The sequence below is a fragment of the Saccoglossus kowalevskii genome, chromosome 10 (genome assembly GCF_978046115.1).
Source record: "Saccoglossus kowalevskii chromosome 10, keSacKowa6.1, whole genome shotgun sequence".
Classification (NCBI taxonomy): domain Eukaryota; kingdom Metazoa; phylum Hemichordata; class Enteropneusta; family Harrimaniidae; genus Saccoglossus; species Saccoglossus kowalevskii.
In genome coordinates, this window is record NC_140650.1 from 25,321,028 (window position 1) to 25,340,033 (window position 19,006).

The window sequence follows — 19,006 nt, forward strand, 5'->3', positions numbered from 1 at the left end:
TATACTTGACTTTGTATTTACTCTAAATGGCGACGCAATGGGTAGTTGTATTATACTTTTAACAGTGACTTGTCCCAACTTGTTCATTGAGGAAGAACTTCCCACTCCAATTTCAAACTTTGAAACATGGCTAATTTGAGTATTTTTATTTTACTATGCACATGAAAATAATGTACTGGTTGGTTTACTGTGGATCTATATGATTACATGTCTGGCCTTTTAAAGTTCATTCTATTTTACAAATCTGAGGTACGATCCACTGACGAACAATATACACCAAGCTGTTGATGCGTCCTCAATTTGATCACAAGGGAATAAATCCTCTGTCCAGTAAAGTTACACAATCGGAGCTGGATATTAAAAGTTCACAAATAAAATCTGTTTTAATGATAGCTCAGTCATTACAATTTAAGAGATAATAAATTGAAAATACAGAAATAGTTAATAATAAATAGCTTTTACAATGTTTCACAACATTTGTATCATAATATTATGATAAAAAACTATACACTTTTATATTCACAACATATAGTTTTGTACTGTCACTGTTCAGCCATACTTTGTGATGGCAGGGAGACGATGCGATCTGACAACATGTCTCATTCATAAACTTATAACAATACTAGAGGCAAACAAGCTCAACCAAATGAAGGAAAGCCAAACTTTGTAAATGCATTGGACAAAGTAATTCCTGAAAGAGTATATGATTCTTGGATTAAGTATTTCAGACAGGGGACCAAATAATATAGATTAGCTCAGTCGTGGCAATTTTGTCTCATGTTGACATGAAATTATCATGACAAACCAAGATTTGAAATGAAAAAAAAAACTTATAAAATTGCCACGGCTGAGCCAGCCTACAAATAATACTGTGTATCGTTGTTTGGTCACACCCAAGATGTTTTTGGCTTACACTGTCAGCTTTGGAAATGCACTTCAACGGTGCGTTTTACACCAATTGCCCAACTATGTATCTAAACTGAGCAGAAACAAAAAAAAAAAACATGACTCAAGTGATCTTGTGTTGATTCAATGTTTTTAAATGTTCCAGGGTTATGAAATCATGATTTGAGTTGCTTTCAGCCAAATGATTGTAACATTAAACTAAATCACATTGTGTTCGTAACAATAACCAAAACTTATTGGTGGAGGGGAAAACAGAAAAGATGATTTAGGGGAAACTCTGACTACATTCATGAAATTGGGACTTCTATAGAATTATACAGAAATCTTTATATATACTGTATATATATATATATAAATGTATTAATGTTGTACTCTCAGATCATTTCTATTGCTTTATTGGGGTTTCAGGACCTACCTTTGTTCAGAATTACTGTATAAACAAAACCCTGTTTGTTGATCCATACGAATATACATTCATAAAATCAAATACTTCACATAGTAGTCTCATAAATCCCAATAAAGATTTAGAACTGATTCTCAGAGTACAACTTTAAATTCCAATATTCAATGTACGCCGTCAATATACACACATATTCAAGGTACAAAATACAACTACCTTCATCAGATCTTGAACATTGAAATATGTCTGGGAGAATGCTAGACATTACCAAAGCATTATCTTCATCAAGATAAGAGTACTCTTCTTCTAGTATCCTTGTGAATAGATAATCCATACTGATGGAAGCCCACCTAGGAAATACACATTTCACAATCTCGTTTACAATATTGGTTTCATTACTTTTCGATAAGGTAAATCTTATGTACATATATATTCAATAAAAAAGGAAATTGGTGGACGTAAATGTAGAGTCTATCCAACATGTTTCCTGTTAGATGATATCACGCGCATCAGTTGCCAATAAATTAATGTCTTGACTAATAGTGTCACAGTGAAACTATATCCTTCAAATTACTTCCATTTTAGTGAAAAAGAAAATGAACTCATTTAAAACATCCATGATATAAATGTGGATTGCTAGTTACAAACAAGACTATCACCCTGGGCACTGTAATATACATGTCAATCCTCTGTTTTCTCAAAATATGAATGAATATTCATGAAAGATCAGTGATTTTTTCTCAAAAAACACTCAACCATTATGCATTCAATTTCATGCACAATGGATGTTTGTTAAAGAGGTCAACAACATTTGATTTCCTAAGATAAATCTGTATAAACAAATAACAATAGGAAAATTATTTTTGTTTAAATACGACTGACAGACCAAGAGTTGTAGTGAGGCGAACTCCTTCACTATAATGCCCATACTCAAGTCATATTTATCTGTAACATGGACAAGCACTTTTACCTGCACATGAGCCACTAATAAATGCTTGTAAAAGCTTTACTTGAGCTGTGTGAATTAATTGTCATTGACTTTTTCTGCCATCTTGTGTGCAGAAATGATTCTCATTCATACTACCGGTACTTTGTTATGCAAAATTTCAAGTCATCCGGACATCAAAATTGTTGTCCAACTACCATTGTTAAAAAAAAGTACAGTGGCCCATGGCAAAAGTCACTACAGTTAAATATCTTAGCACTGAGTTGAGGAATATCTTGGCACCCTTGACACAGTTCATCATGGTTGTCTATATATATCAGGGTACCACAGATACAGTCATCACTGTTGCAGGCATATCAGGGCATCACTGTGACACAGTCATCACTGTTGCAGGCATATCAGGGCATCACTGACACAGTCATCATGGTTGTCTATATATATCAGGGTACCGCAGATGCATCACTGTTGCAGGCATATCAGGGCATCACTGTGACACAGTCATCACTGTTGCAGGCATATCAGGGCATCACTGACAGTCATCACTGTTGCAGGCATATCAGGGCATCACTGACACAGTTCATCATGGTTGTTTATATATATCAGGGTACCACAGATACATATATCACTGTTACAGGTATATCAGGGCATCACTGTGACACAGTCAGGCAACATATTTCTTATTGTAAATTACACATTGAACTTCTTGTCTGTGTTTGTGAAGCTCGACTTGATGGTTCTGTGTTACTATACTGTACAATATCAGCCTTCACAACTCTCTGAAAGACAACAAATTGAGTATTATCATACAACTATTGTAACAAACAATAGTATCAGTACAATCTTATTCATTACACAGATGTAAAGTGAATGAAATGAATTACACATCCAATAGTGTCAGTGACCTCTACAACACCTCTAAACAACAAAATAATTCTGACCAAAGTTTTATCTTGAAAAGTTTTAATGTAATTATTTAGTTAAATTTGGACCAAATGAACTTAATTCCCTATTGAAAACTAGGTTAACTACTGTTGCAGGGTAGTGAAATCAATAAAAGTATTTGTTTCTTGTAAATTACAATTTGTATCTGTAAATATCTTACCGTTGTCTGTTCTAACTCTGGTTTTGTTAACTTGATTCCACATATTTCAGCAGCTATTCGTTGAAAACATAAATTTATCTGAAATAAATAAAATGGTAAAACATCAGAATTATTCAATGTATTATCACAGGCGTTAATAAGAATCCCTGTGCTTGTACAAATAGGAGAGTGCAGAGCTTATTTATTTTACAAAATTAGAGCTTACAGAATCACCGGTCTTTGCCGACACAAAATGGCTGGACATTCCATTTTCCTGTACAAACTTTAGATGTTTTTCATGTTTGACTGTCTTCATATGTTCTAAATCCACTGTAACAAAATGCATTTGAAAACAAAAAGTTAAAGCAGTGTATGAAATGAAACAATAATTTTGTGATTAGTTTATCAACAATATCAGATTTCCATTTCTACAATTTCTAACTCTATTCAAATCTACCATTCATGATTGAGAAAGGATACTTTGTCTGCAACAACTGGTTTAATACTGTATTTACTCTATTGGAAGTGCATCTCCAACAGAAACCCATACAACCTAAAAATTGCAGAGACTAAAAGCACTTCACTGTTACATAGTATAGAACAGGCAGTAAGTGTTGCCAGGATACCAGTGAAATAAACAACTGACATTCATTTCTGTTTTGCTTCGTTCCTCTAACTTCACATATAATTTACAACACCACAGGGAAAACTTACTTTTATTGGCAACTAAAGCCACATGGGGCAATTTTTCTTGATCTGTAAAAACTTTTTTTACTATTGCATACCAGTCTTCTAGATTTTCAAAACTATTGTAATTGCTGATATCATACACTAGTAATATACCCTGGAAAAAATAAAGTCAATTTGTGATCACAATCTGGTATGTACAAGAATATGTGATTAACATATAATGAATTGTCTATATCATTACCATTACATACTAATTACATACAGTTGTAGCATATAGATTCATACGCTGAAAACATCACAAGAAACAGGTGTCTGTAAAAATGGCATTTCCAAAATGTCCTTATTTGGACAAAAAAGGAAACACAAATATTATTTCCAAAATGTCATTATTTGGATAATACAGGAAATATAAACCAAATTATTATATGCAGACCAGAATCAGAAATGTTCAAAAAAGCAAAAAAAAACAAAAAAGTCATCAGTTTAATTTAAGATGGATACTGGTACAAAAAAAGTATATTATGAGTTTACATCATACAATATTATATATATTTTTTCTAATGGTATTTTTGTTAGTTTATGAATATGTTTTTGGTGTTACTTATAATATAATACTTGTATATTGCATCTCAGTCACAGTAGTTAAGGAGAGCGGGATACAATATAAAAAAACTTAATAACAGCGAGTAAACAAACAAAAAATAGTCATAAATAAACAAAATTAACAACACATAAAACATAAATATTTAAAAAAAAAAATTGGAGCCTACAATCTACATCAGATTGGTACATCATAATAACATTATGCTAAGAGTTATAATTTTTATTGAAAAAAACCAAGTTGTTTTCATATATATATTTAGATACACTTGATTACTAATCCTAACAGTATTACCTCGGTAACATGTTACTAATGACAGTCACTATAATAGATCATTTTCCGTTCACTGTGAGAATCACGCGTTATGCGTGAAATCGAACGTAAAAACAGGACAAACAAAGGTCATAGCGTCGTAGTGGCGTCAAACATCGCGTGGGATTCGACAAACGCGAAAGTATTTTGGGGTACATTTCCATGCTTAATTATGTGCTGTCCACATTTGATAACAGACAATTTCGATTAAGTAAGGGTATTCGGAAGCACTATTCCTCTGTCGAAGATCGGCCGGTCGATGTGAGCTACGAAATAAAGAAATTCGAGTTCAAAATCAAATCGTTCGATTTTTGCGGCAGACGTTCGACACGCGACTTTCATGCATCTCGCGAGATCTCGCAATTGTACGGAAAATCACCTATTAGAAATACATGTATATTACATTTATACCACTTCCCTTGCAAATAACCTTTCCTTTATTCACACAGACTACAACATATATAGAATATCGTTGTAGACATAAACTTACATGTGCTCCATATATGTATTTATCAAGCATTTTTCCACCCAGTGTTTGACCACCAATGTCCCATACTTGGAGTGTTACATGCACATTACCTGTAGTAATTAATAAAGAAAAAAAAACTAATCAACATGGCATGGCAAATTGGGTGTACCTCGCACAGGATGCACATTAACTTTCAAGGCCAGACTTTTATTATCCCTTGTTTCGCGAACCTGTCGAATGAAATAAAAATGAAATAAAAATAAAATTTTATTTCAGCGTAATTTCTCGCGCCCGCCAGCATGTAAGCGCAAAAAATGCTATTTTTATCTTCATTTTTTTACCGCCCGCCTGCTTAATAAATCCAAGTTGCATTTTCGTGGGAGTATCATAATCAAAGTACTGAAGTCTCGCGCAGATGAGAAACAAGATCATACATGAAATAAAATGTTATTTCATTTCTTCTCTCTGATCTATGATCTCACTTACAATTCTTTGAGAATCACACAAATCTCATGGAAAAAAAGAATTAATTTTATTTTTATTTCCGCCCTCCTCAAAAAAATTGCCTTATAAAAACTCGCAAAACAAGGAATAAAAAAAGTCTGGCCTAAATTATAATTTCTGAAAAATACTTTATTTTAGCATAGACCCTCTAAAAAATATGATTTTAGCCAGAATCAATTTTTGGGGTGTTTTGTATGGAGTTTATTTTCATTGATTTTTGATGAGTAAAATGTAAAATAAAGTAAAAAAAAGGTATATTTGCTGGATTTTATTTTCACTGAATCATCTCTTCAGCAAAAATAAAGTATTTTACAGTAGTATTACAAAATGGTACAATTTCAGTTTTGAACCCTAACAATAACATCAATCAACAAAATCACAGGAACAGAAATAAAGCATCCACCTTTTTTACTTGTGAATCAACATACACTATGTGCTAAGATATCTGTAAGTGATACAATTAAATTATCCAAGATCAAAGCATCAAGACAGTTTAATGCGTAACTGATATCAGTCTACATAATTACATTACAGTTTCACTCTGAGATCATTCCCACTCAGCTTTACTTGAGTAACAAGTGAAATATATGGGCAAATTGCTAAAAATCATTATAAATGTTTCCCACAGTTCGCACAAATTCATACCATCAAATACTTATAATATTTTATAATAATAAATATAATAGACACTCATATGAAAATGTTTGCCTATGACTTTTTTTTTTATCCGTATGAAACATACATGTTTTGTCCATTCTGTGCATGTTTGTTATCAACCAGTTCAAGAGCTATTAAAATCAATAGAATAAATGTACTGGTCAATCAACAGGTATGTCTCTAACATATGCTTTTTGGATCATTTAGAGTACGTTTTGGACTCAGCAGCCCTCAAAACCTAATATTACATGTAAATAATCGATTGAGTTTTTACATGTTCCTCGTCAAGCTGTTTTGGCTGTTCCTTCTCTGGACACCATCAGAATATTTGCTGTTGTACTTAACAAAGGAGCTTAGCACTAAGCACAGAAAAGAGTTAATTGGCTTAAAGTAGGATTTAGATCGTGTTATAATCCAAAAACTGCTGTAAAAAAGCAATACAGACAGCTTTGATTACTTACCTGGTAAAATTAATCTTTTAAGAAAAAAGTCTAGACCGACTGTCTGTTTATATTGCCTACCAAACTGTTCTTGTGAATATCTAGTTGCCAGTGATGTCTGAAAAGAAAGAAGAGTACATCTCTGCTCAGAAAAAATGGCTTGATTGTCAGTATTCTGAATCCAAGCACTTTAAATTTCAATGCAAAAACTATTACCGATAAAACAACCTTGTACAAATGAAAATGTTGGTATTATGAAAGGCACCTATGTTTTTGAAATCCAAGGCAATGGCCTTTATTCCAAAGAAAAATATCTGCAAAAAAATAGTAGAGAGACGTATAATCGTTTAAACACAATAAACCCATGTCTTTTCCTGGGGTATTTGAAACCAAAATTATCATTCAATGTAAGCATCAAATCAGCAACAGTTGAATGATATTTTTAGTATAATTATAGAAAATATCAGTACATTAATCACATTTATTTTATGATCACTTGTACACCAGCTAAATTTGTATTGAATACTGTTTCACCTGTCACCCAATACTTATTAGATACAGTCTAACACTCATCTTCATAGAGCAGTAAACAGGAAAATATTCAGCAAACCAAAATAATCAACATAAAAAAATCACTTGGTCATAAGAATAAAGTTACTATTTAAGGTAGAAGCCTACTCATAATTTTTTTACAAAATTGGTCATAAATCACATGACAATGTTCAATCGTTTATTATGTACAATCAGGAAGCTAATATTCCATGGTACAATGAAATAGCATTATTTTGTGTTTTACAATTATGCTTTTTGAGAAACGTGTCTTAATATTTCTTGAAAATTGCCATTTTAGAACAATTCTATAGAACACAATGTTAAAGAAAAATTGCATTTTTTGACACTTTTTAAAACCCAGATTTTTTAAATAATTCAGAAAAACAAAAAGTACTCCATCATTAACAATATATGATTTTGTCAGCCTATGTCACCATAGGAACATGTGGTAAAAGTGTTATAATAGAGTCAAAATGGTGACTTTCCACTAAAATACAATCATTAATTTCTCGAAAAAAAGGCTGGTGACTCCCAACTTATATTACCTTGGAGTACATTTTATTACATTTTTAAATTTATGAGTAGGCTTCTACCTCTTTGTGTACCTTTGATGTTTGATACATAAATGACAATGACATGTAATTAATCCAGCACATTTCAACTGGTTAAATGAACTCGAGCATGTTTGAATGTGTAAGGTTAACAAACCCTGAGAATCATTTTCTCTGTGATTTCGTTTAAATAACCATAATTTCAAAAATTATTAACATTCAATTTTCAAAGAAAGAAACATCAGTGGGTATAGTACCTCTGCACTGATGAACAAACTTTAATGACCATGACACCTTTCTACAAAAAAATTCACTATATGAAAAATGCATGACAAAATGGTAAAATGTTAATATATTTGTAATAATTAACAAAATATTAGTATGCATATTGAACTGGCTAAACTTGTTAGAAATAATTTTGCTACACATTTACCGAGGTACTTCATAGTGTTTTTCTTTCTCTCTTGTAACTATTATAATTAATATAACAATGATGTGTTAGTTTATTACGTAACTATTTTAAAGACCATTTTCTGTTCACTATCAGAGATCTTGTATTATGTGTGAAATTGAGCATAAAAACGAGACAAACAAAGGTCATGGCGCTGTAGTAGCATCAAAACGCTGCATGAGATTCAACCAACACTTTTTTTGAGTTATTTCCAAGCCTAATAATGCACTATACACATTTGATGATGGTCAATTTTGATGAAGAAATGGTGTGTCAGTGACCTATACCTCTTTGAATAATCAATAATCAACATTGAACTAAAAAAAAATTAAAAAAAAAATTTGTAGTGAAGTGCCAGAAAATCACCTATTCCACCTGGGGAATTTTATGTGTTTCAATGAAACCTTAAAATCATATGGTCACCAAGCACTTGTGTGATTTACATTAGCTATTAATGATGTAATCTAATCACGGGTTTACTAATTACAAATAAATTAGCAGTACTATCATAACAGTAATATCATATATCCAATTTGTATGTAATACTAATAACAACCTAGGATTAAATGATGGTTTAATAATATGCATAATTCCATACTGACTTTGGCAGCCAGTAGTACTTGGAAAATGTAATTCTACTACTGCACTGTACTGTATAAACAACAATTGTTGTTGAAGAGAAAAGTGCGTCGATGAGCCAGGGGACTTCAGTCTGTGTAGTAATACCGTAGTACAGTTCATCCTACAGCTTCACGTCTTGTTTACTGTTACCGAAATAAATAATGATTTCGGGCTTCTCTGTCATATTAAACTTAGACAAAATTGATTTACACGTACCTTTCCTGATGCACCATCACCCATTATGACTATTTTCAACTGGCGATCTGGGCTTTCATCTTCAGAATCTGACATTTTTGTCTTCTCGTAGAAGTATGGCACCAAATAACGACCCCTTATTTCCTCGGCGAAACTATTCTTCGGCTTATAAAGATGGCTGAATGTTTATGGTTGTCCAGCGTGACGTCAACATATAGCGCCCCCACATAAAATTTGATTCATCCAACGTTTTACGATTTCGTTAGCTTCAATGCACTGTATTCTCTCTAAAAACAGTTATATAAATTACAAATGCGCTTTTAGTTATTGGGATATGTAGCATTGTCGTAATTTCTTGGCGATATGGCTGAGAAAATGAACTTTGAACTTTGGGGCTCGACCTTTCATTAACTGAGAAAAGTCAGCAAAAATCATAAACTCGGGTACAATAATGTAAAACATTAAGTAAAATAGACTGAGAGTAGCGTAAATAAATTTTAAAAAATGAGGGGATCAAGCGTTTTCTCGCAAAGGAGACTCCATAAAATACACCGAGGTCATATTCGGGTAATCCTGTGACGTCACCATGCTTTAGAGGAACTTCCCCCGTTTGTCGTCCATTTGTTGTTGTCGTTTACTGGCGAATTTATGTCTATATCGCCCGTTTAAGTGACTGTATCAGTCACACACACTGGTGGTAGTGTTCTGTGGTTGTTAAAGGTACGTTTAAAAGACATTGGAAGTATTTATACAGCAAAAGTATGCCGCCCCGGCTTCCACGATATGGTAGACTTCGGTCATCTGCGCCGTCGGTTTCACTATCGCCAGCAACAGCTGGGGCTCGTAGAATACGACCCAAACAAAGAGAGAGAAACATCGCGGCAGCTATTCTCGGCATGATTGTTATTGCTACATTGGCTACAGCGTTAGCCGAACCACGGTGGTTTTATTTACATGGTGGCAAATGTGATTATGAATATATTGGAGTTTATATGTTTTTTGATCAGAATTCCGAACACAACATAGGTGAGTTTTAGCTTCATGAAACATTATGTATATATATATATTATTACTCGCTGGTTAGCACTGGTTTACTAGTCATCTGCGTAAAGGCAACATTGTAAACAAATATAAACAACATACGTCTATTTCTTTAAGGGGTGACTCACTAACCTGAGGTGAACACACACTGTTTTGTATTGCAGAAACCACTAAACTGTTAAGTCACACCCTCTGTGCAACTGCTTAGCCAGATGAATCGGTATCAGGACGATCCGGCCCTGGTCGGTTGCGACCCTGGTAAAAAAAAAGACGATCCGGCCCTGGTTTGGACGTTCCGGCCCCAAAACAGTTTGGTCGATCCGGCCCTGGTATAAATTATATTTGATACGTGTTCATATCTAATGTTAATATATTAAATACACAACGAATGATTGACTATCTTGTTTAACAACTTATTTTTCGTCTTTTGCAGGGAATTTTCACGGTTTAACACCATATTTTACACAATGCAACAGATGTTTTTCATTTACTTGTCGCCGCCTTTGTACTAAACAGTGTATGGCAGGATGTGCTTTACACTGGGCACGTGGACATGTGTGGCCCGCAGACAGATAACTTGAATACATATCTAATACAATCCGTTTTAGTCAGGGTTCGAATACACATTTGTGGTTTGTCACGTCATGAATTAAGAACGTTAATCAACAGAGGAAGGTTTATGTAGCAGTTTATGTAGGCAGACAAAATTTTGGTCTATCAGTAAATAAACAAATTAACTGTTTCTTTGCATGTTGTGCTTCTGGTTGTTGAGCAATACATTTCAGTTCCGCTCAGGGTCCGCATTTTTGTTGTTCGTTTGAATGTGTTTCCATAGGGAATTATTATTTAAATATTTGTCTGTGCTTTGACAAGTTGTCGCTGGAGTCAAGTGACCTGTTTGCTACACTCCTCATTACCATTTCAATGATTGTGTGTACTTTTCCACCATGCCCGAACGGAAGATGTGTACGGCTCTTGCATTGTGCTAAATGGCTACATTCTTTCCATAAACTTTGTCAAGTGCTACAAAAGACGGAAAATAAGTTGTGAATAAGATAGTCGTACATTCGTTGTGCATTTCATGTATTAACGTCCATTACGCAACAAACCACGAATGTGCATTCGAACCCTGACAAAAACAGATTGTATTAGATGTGTATACTAATGTCTGCGGTTCACGCAGGCGGCGGCGAATAAATGAACATACATCTGTTGCACTGTCAAACACTGTGTTAAATCGTAAAAAATTCCCTGCAAAAGACGAAAAATAAGTTGTTAAACAAAATAGTCAAACATTCGTGTATTTAATATATTAACATTAGACATGAACACGTATCGAATATAATTTATACCAGGGCCGGATCGACAAAACTGTTTTGGGGCCGGAACGTCCAAACCAGAACCGGAACGTCCTTTTTTTACCAGGGCCGCAACCGACCAGGGTCGGATCGTCTAGAAATCGATGAATCACTAGCTGTCATCAAACTTTTCAAATGAAAAGTCAACACCACAAAAAAAATGAGCACACCACGCCCTCCTATGTCACTTAAATGTGTTCACTGTCCAGTCAGACCTGCAAACACAACCAATTAAATTCACCAAACAGCTGAGTGTAAGCATTCATTCTTAATCTGAGGACTCTCTTGAACAACTGATATTTGTAGATGCATGCCATAGTATTTGATTGGTCTGGTTTTCAGGTTGTGCCGGGTCAGTGGGCTTATTCTAGTGACGTAGAAGGGTGTGGTTTAAAGGGAGAGTTGCAAAACTACACTTTTTGACCGTTCAGTTTACAGAAAGTCTAATCTGATAATTTACAGTTTTTTTAATGGTGATGTAATAAAAAGGTATTCTTTTGATCATAATGGATAACAAATTCAGAGCTTGAACTTTACGAAGGCATTAAAGGCAGTTTGCCTTTGTGCCCTTCCAAAAATTAAAAATTTCTTCTAGACACAAAGGCCATTTTATAAAATTTTTCTTGAAAATGGGTTCTCGCTGACATTTGGGTTCAGGCCCTGCAAATCACCACATGCCGACTTTTTGTAGACTTATTTCAGCATTTTTTCAACCATTGAAAATTAGTGTGTCTCAGTCTCAGCTTACCAATGAGGGTACACAACTAGTTCTATCATGCTCCATCAAAGAATTTGTTTCTATTTTCTGTAAACGAAAGGGTCTCATTTTCTATGATGTACTAGTGTACCATAACATAACTGGGTTTTCGATAGTGCTTTGCCAGTTGCCAATGCTAATGCCGTTTACATCAAATTATGTCACAACCAGTGGCCAATTTCAAATATGAATTAGTCTGAGTGAATGGTGATTGTTTAAAACATGTCGTCATCGATAGAAAGGAAAAGGTAATGCCCAATCGAAAGTGTATTTTCAGTAGAAACTTCTTTACTAAGAACAAGCAATTAATCGTTTGGAACCATGGTTCTAGTCAAACTCTCTCAAACCCCAAATGCCAAAACATGTTCTGCAGAACATGACGACAAATCCAAAAAATTCAAGATCAAGATCAAAGCATACATTCAAATTCAACTGCAACCTGTCTTGAACTAATATTCGGTCCTGAGCTAAAATGGTCAAATCATGCGACTTATCTTTAGTGTTTTGTGGCTCCCACTTATCACATCACGTCTGAGACGCCTGCGCTCTTTCACTGAGAAAGTTTGCAAAGATATTATTTCAACAACTGTCTTCTCTCTTCTTGTTTACTGCGACACTGTATATTCAAACTGTAATATTTCACTGAAAAATAATCTCCTATCAATCATTTTTCTTTCTTTCATTCTTTATTTGAAGATTTATTTGATTAACAATGAAATTATATATACCAAGTTTACAGACCTGACTAGTTCTGATGAACTATATCTGTAATCCCCACCAAAAAAAAAATATTGCAGTAGCATTCATTATTTATTTCTATATATTTATACAATTTCTACATTTAAATTAATTAATGTTGTTTTAATTTTTTTTTTGGTGAAATAAAATTTCATTCATTCATTTATTCATTTCGTATTCAATGCTGAACACGCATGACCATATTTCTGTCGCCAGATCTGCAATTGGATAGCAAACAGTAGATGAAAGACGCACCATTTCGATAAATATTAGTATTTCATAATGCTATTTCAAAGTAGCTAAACATGTTGGAGATAAGAAAAACATTGTATTATATTCATAATATTTGTAGAATTGTTGAATTACGGATGGTTGAAGCAAACCATAATAAGCAAACTTACTCACTTAAGAATTTAAAAAAAAAAATTCACAGAGAAGACATCTCGAGTTTTCACATAATGTAAATCGCATTACTGATCATTGTTTTTCTAGATATGGAATTATGCGTGACGGAAAAGATTGCTGGGTTAATGCGAGTTGTTATCGCATTTTGTTTTGTTGGTATTGGCACTTCCTTGTTTGGTTTTATACTCGATACATTTGGTCCTTCAAAAAGAATTTTGAAAATAATTCGGCGGCATGGAATTGGGAATATTGTCACAGGTAAGGCATTTTCATATGTGCATCTCTAATTTTCTGGTACATGTAATCCTGTTTTGCCAATGTTTGTTACAGTATTTACTATATTCATATACTGATTTTCAATAATATTTGCTCAAAATACATAAATATACGAGCTCTAGTTTGGAAAAATTGTTTTAGATTTTGTTTCTACCATTAAAGTTCACTCTGAGATCATTTTCCCACTTTAAATGGGTCTTGGAACTATCACACTTCTCTATGTACCGGTATGTGAAATATTTAAATAATAGTCCCAAACCCCAGTGAAGCTGTAGGTATGATAGTGTAATTTTAATGATTACGATATGATGATTTATATGTGAAAATAAAATCAATCTTTTGCATAGCAGCCAACTTATAGAAGAATTACAGTAGTAGCTATTTAGGCTGTAATTCCAGTAACCATGTTCCTGAATATTCATTAGCTTATGAATATGAATGAGTGAGCAGCACTCTTGTTGGCCTAGTGAAATCTAAGACTGGCCCAGTCGTGGCAATTTCTTGTTTTATATGATAACTCCCTTTGAGAATTAATTTGTAAAATCTCTGATTCTGAATAAATGGTCTATTCTGTTGTGCCTCTAGCGACAGCACCATATTTTTGTGTGGGTTATTATGCTAATGAGTAGTGTGATTGTAACCTACGGCAGCCAATTAAAGAAGGCAGCTTTTGATCTGCCCTGTTCAACACAATACCGAAGCACATAAGACAATGATGTGTAAAATTCTTTGCACAAGCATACACCCAATTCCCTCCTTTGAAAGTGATTCATAACTTCACTGCTTACCAGGTATCATGAATAATTATGAGCATTGAGTACACCATAGAATAGACCAGTCATAGTAATTTAGTGTCGGGTCAAGATGCAAAAAAAAAAAGATTATCATATAAAACAAGAAAAATTGCCATGACTAAGTCATTCTAGTGAGATCGCTGTATAGACAGTTGCTTAAAATGACCTCAACTTTGTTTAACTTTCTCCACAGTTGTACTATGTGCGGCAATCAATTTATTTTGCTACTGGATATCAGACTTGATAGATGAACATCTAAATGCCAACAAACGGGGCACAGGTAGTCTAGTAAAAGTACAATTTGATATAGGATATTATTTAATCGCTGGAGCCGGTGGATTGTCTGTTATCGTTGTGGCAACTAACATGTTACGTAGGTATCCTATGTACGATGACAGTGGAGATGACGGCATTGATGATTGGGAAAATGAGTTTGTCAACCTGCCTGCTTCGTTTACTCCACCTCCCCCTCCACCTCCTGCATACACTCCCTGAAGACAACCCCTTACCTCATCAAGCCTTGTATGAAGGTAGCGAAAATGACAGCAGTGTAGATTTCTTTAATTTAACCTGCCACACATATGTACTTGAGAGTTCACAGTTGGAACTTATGGTGTTATCTGCTACTGCTGTAGCTGGGATAAAGCATATATACCAGGCAGAATTTGATACGTGGAACAAAATTGGCAACAAACAAGCTGCTCTCTGATTGGCCTGAATGTAAGGTGTTAGGGTTTGGTAGCCAATCAGGAATAATCTTGTAAGTAGCTCCACATTGACTCCAGTGTTGGGGAAAACTTTGATATGGCTCACAAGCTTCTTTTAAAAATATAAAACTTCATTTTAATACTGAGTAGAAAAGATCTTTTCATAATTCATTGACTAACAAAGACTTTATTCATATGTTATTTTTGCACTTTGCAATAGAAATGTCCAAATGCGGTTATACACAAACTATTCTGGTTAATTGAGACAAAATTATGTTGCAATTTATCCAATAATCAACCATTCACTTTACAGTAGTGGGAGAATATATTTTGCTATAACTACTATTAAACATTGTATTGTCTTACCTTACCTCCTTGGAATTTGAACTAAGGAAATTGTTTCAAGTGGCATTCATTTCCACACAAAAGGGTCAGAACAGTTTATCAGTACAAGATCAAGGATACTATTGCTAGAGAAAATGTTTTTATGGAGTTAAAGTTGGTGTGGCGTGGTCCAGTTTGGGTCATCGCTGCGTCATAGCTAATATTCTGATACTGTAAAAAGATTAATTATTCACTGGGTTTCACTGCTTATTTCGCTGACTGGAAAATGCGCTAAATTAAAACCCAGTGAATATGTAAAATTGAGCATAGAAAACTGTGAATTGAAAACCCACTGAATATACCTGAAATGGTAAATCAGTAAAATTTAAACCCAGTGAAAATTAGTCATTTTACAGTAATTTGTATGTATATATTACAGTAAATCTCATATGTATTTGGAGAGCTGTATTGTTAACAAATTCATTTTCTGACTATAGTAGTCTGTACTGACAGTGCTGGAAACGTAAAGTAGCAACAGGGTAAACAAGTTGAAAATTGACCTTTGATTCAGATAATTTCTAAAAGTTTCCAAGCATGCTACTATACCAAACGATAAATCTGTGATATAAGTGAATATAGTACTGCATTTGTCTTACCAACGGTTGTCTAAGGGATTACCTGATAGTCATTTCGCTATTGTCGTTTTAGATTATTTTGACTATTAAGAACACCGTTTTTAACACTGACCTGTGAATTGCATGGGAAGTTTGTAATGCTGTTGGCTTGAAGACTACTGGTACATGTATATATATATATATATCTGTCTTTTTTTGTCTAGCCAAATAACTCCCTGCCATATACAATTTGTTGGATAAGCTGTAATGAAAAAAACTAAACCCTATAATAGATAACAAAATCAAGATGAAGGTTTCTTGTACACAAAAAAACAACACTCCGGAAAGAAAGTGTTTTTTTGTTTTTTTCACCATTCACACCCATATCAAAGCTTTCAGATAATGCATGCTTTGTAACTTTAGGAGAATGTCTGAATCACATATTAATTAAATTTAAACTAGTTTCCCCCCTGTTTCTATCTTTTAGCACCACAGTGTATTGAATGTGGGTCCCATACGATTCAAACAAAGTATATGTATGTGGATGTGTATAAGTGTGTTTTCCAATTAGAGGCTGACTCACTGTTTATTTTAATTTAGCTGTGCAGTTACTAGTATACTGTACTGTTACAGTGGGTGCTAAAAATATACTGAACAAGAAAACAGTTATCTTTCTATCAGTCTCCCTTGCAACATTGTACTATTCCTAGCATGGAACTGTTTTAAGTTTCATATTCCTAGGAACATTGCCAGCTATTCATTTATTTATAATGACATTGCTTTTAACCGTCACTTACCCGTATATATCAAAAGTGTTCAAGTCAAAACAAACACTGCTGGCATTGTTTTCCTTGAGTATTGTTGTCTCTAGGGAAACTGATAGGGGTATAGCTATTTTCTTGATCTGTTTATTTTTGCCACCCAATGTAACTCATTTGGTGGCAGATCAGGGTTAAATGTGGTTATGTTTAACACTACTTTTATTTATATGGATTATGAGTTCTGTGAATGCATGTAAAATCATTATCAAACTCAACGTTTCATTAGCAAGTCCAGTCAATAAGTTCAAAATAATGAAATTAGGATCTCCTAAACATTTGATCTCATAACTGTTTGGCAACATGTGCCAAAGAATTATTGTATACTTTTGAAAGCTTGTCTCCTATAGAGGTAAAGTCTACATGATATGTTTACATTCTGTTACCTGCGTTATATATTTTTTATTTTTACATTACCGTATATGTTCTAATACTGGTGTAACAAAAATTGCATTTATTGTATGCTGGATTATTAAAAAACCTTGCATGTTCTTACTAATAGAGTAAACATGAGGTATATTAATATGTATTATAGTGAATACATACTGTATTTGTTCTATTTAAATGACATCCCATAAAAGTGAATACTGTAAACCATTTATTTTTCACTGTGATGGAATTTCGTGATTTGTTGGTTTTATTGCATTTATTTAAGGCAAAATTTGGCGAAAGTCACTGGCACTGTTGTAGAACCCTGCAGAAATTTTCACTGCTGAAATTTCATCATTTTCCTGACTCGTGCAAAATTAAAATTGTTTTTTTAGCATTTAAGGGTTGCGTGGCTAGTATACTTTCAACACAGGAAGGTTCTCATTGTTATTCTGTGTTATAGGCTATTTAAAAATATTAGTTTATCAATTATGATCGTCAATTATATGTATTTTGACCAATTTTTGAAATTCAACATGGCCTCCAGAGTAGGGTTAACATTATTGAGAAAACACCAACTATTGTATCCATGGAAACAAGATTCAGTACCCTACTTTTTATTTGCTGTTTGTCTCTTATTTAATGTAACCTTTCAAAGCGTAGACCATTTTCTGTTTACTGTGAGATCTTGTGTTGTCCATGAAATCAAACTTAAAAATAGGTCAAACAAAGGTCATATCATATTAATGATGGTAAATATTAATTAAGTAAGGGTATATCAACACTATATTACCCTATTAGGATTGGCATTTTGATATTGAACTATATAAAATTAAAAAAAAAAATTCAAGCTTGAAATCAAATCATTTGATTTTTGCGGCAGATTTTGGTATGCGCGATTCACGCATAACTCAAGGTCTCACAGTGAATGGAAAATCACACATTTATAGTGATTATATAGTGTTCACATTTATGTAAACCAGTCTATCCTTATTCTGAAAATCTAGTTGTAAAAAACATACTGTGGCCTTTCACAGTTTTGACATAGCATTTTTGTAAGCGTTTATTAGAGCAAATACGGTACATTTTTTTTAAGGTTCATTTGGGACAGCTCTATATGTAAATGGAATTTGTTTTCTCTCTTTCCAGAATGTATATACTTAAATTATGGATTTTTTAAAATATTTTTGGTTCAAATTAAAATTTATCTTTTTAATCCACATGGCAATAGAAAGGAGTATACATTTTGTTGTGAGCTCTGGTTCTTGTTTCATGCGACTTGTCACGAGTTGCCGCAAACTTCGCTATAAAATAATAAACAAGATTGAGGAACTCCTCTTAATATTCAAATTATCATACCATCAGGAAAAAAGAAATCTAGGACTTGTGTACTTTTACCAATATTATCATAATCAAGAAAAATTTTGAA

The 19,006-nt window shown here is 33.5% G+C and overlaps 2 protein-coding genes across 2 annotated transcripts; one reads left to right on the top strand and one right to left on the bottom strand.

Moving 5' to 3' along the window:
* Positions 1 to 131: 131 nt before the first annotated feature.
* LOC100366300 (ras-related protein Rab-28-like) lies at positions 132 to 9,534 on the bottom strand. The gene is made up of 7 exons (XM_002733868.4): positions 9,398 to 9,534; positions 7,028 to 7,124; positions 5,427 to 5,515; positions 4,048 to 4,177; positions 3,560 to 3,663; positions 3,355 to 3,432; positions 132 to 3,028 (listed from the first exon to the last, which is right to left on the bottom strand). The coding sequence occupies exons 1-7, from the start codon at positions 9,470 to 9,472 to the stop codon at positions 2,930 to 2,932; spliced, it is 672 nt and encodes a 223-aa protein (XP_002733914.1). The 5' UTR covers positions 9,473 to 9,534; the 3' UTR covers positions 132 to 2,929.
* A 431-nt stretch (positions 9,535 to 9,965) lies between these two features.
* LOC102801125 (transmembrane protein 127-like) lies at positions 9,966 to 18,797 on the top strand. Its single transcript, XM_085504418.1, has 3 exons — positions 9,966 to 10,402; positions 13,763 to 13,933; positions 14,939 to 18,797. Exons 1-3 carry the CDS (start codon positions 10,138 to 10,140, stop codon positions 15,238 to 15,240), a joined length of 738 nt encoding a protein of 245 aa, XP_085360544.1. The 5' UTR covers positions 9,966 to 10,137; the 3' UTR covers positions 15,241 to 18,797.
* The last annotated feature ends 209 nt before the right edge of the window (positions 18,798 to 19,006 follow it).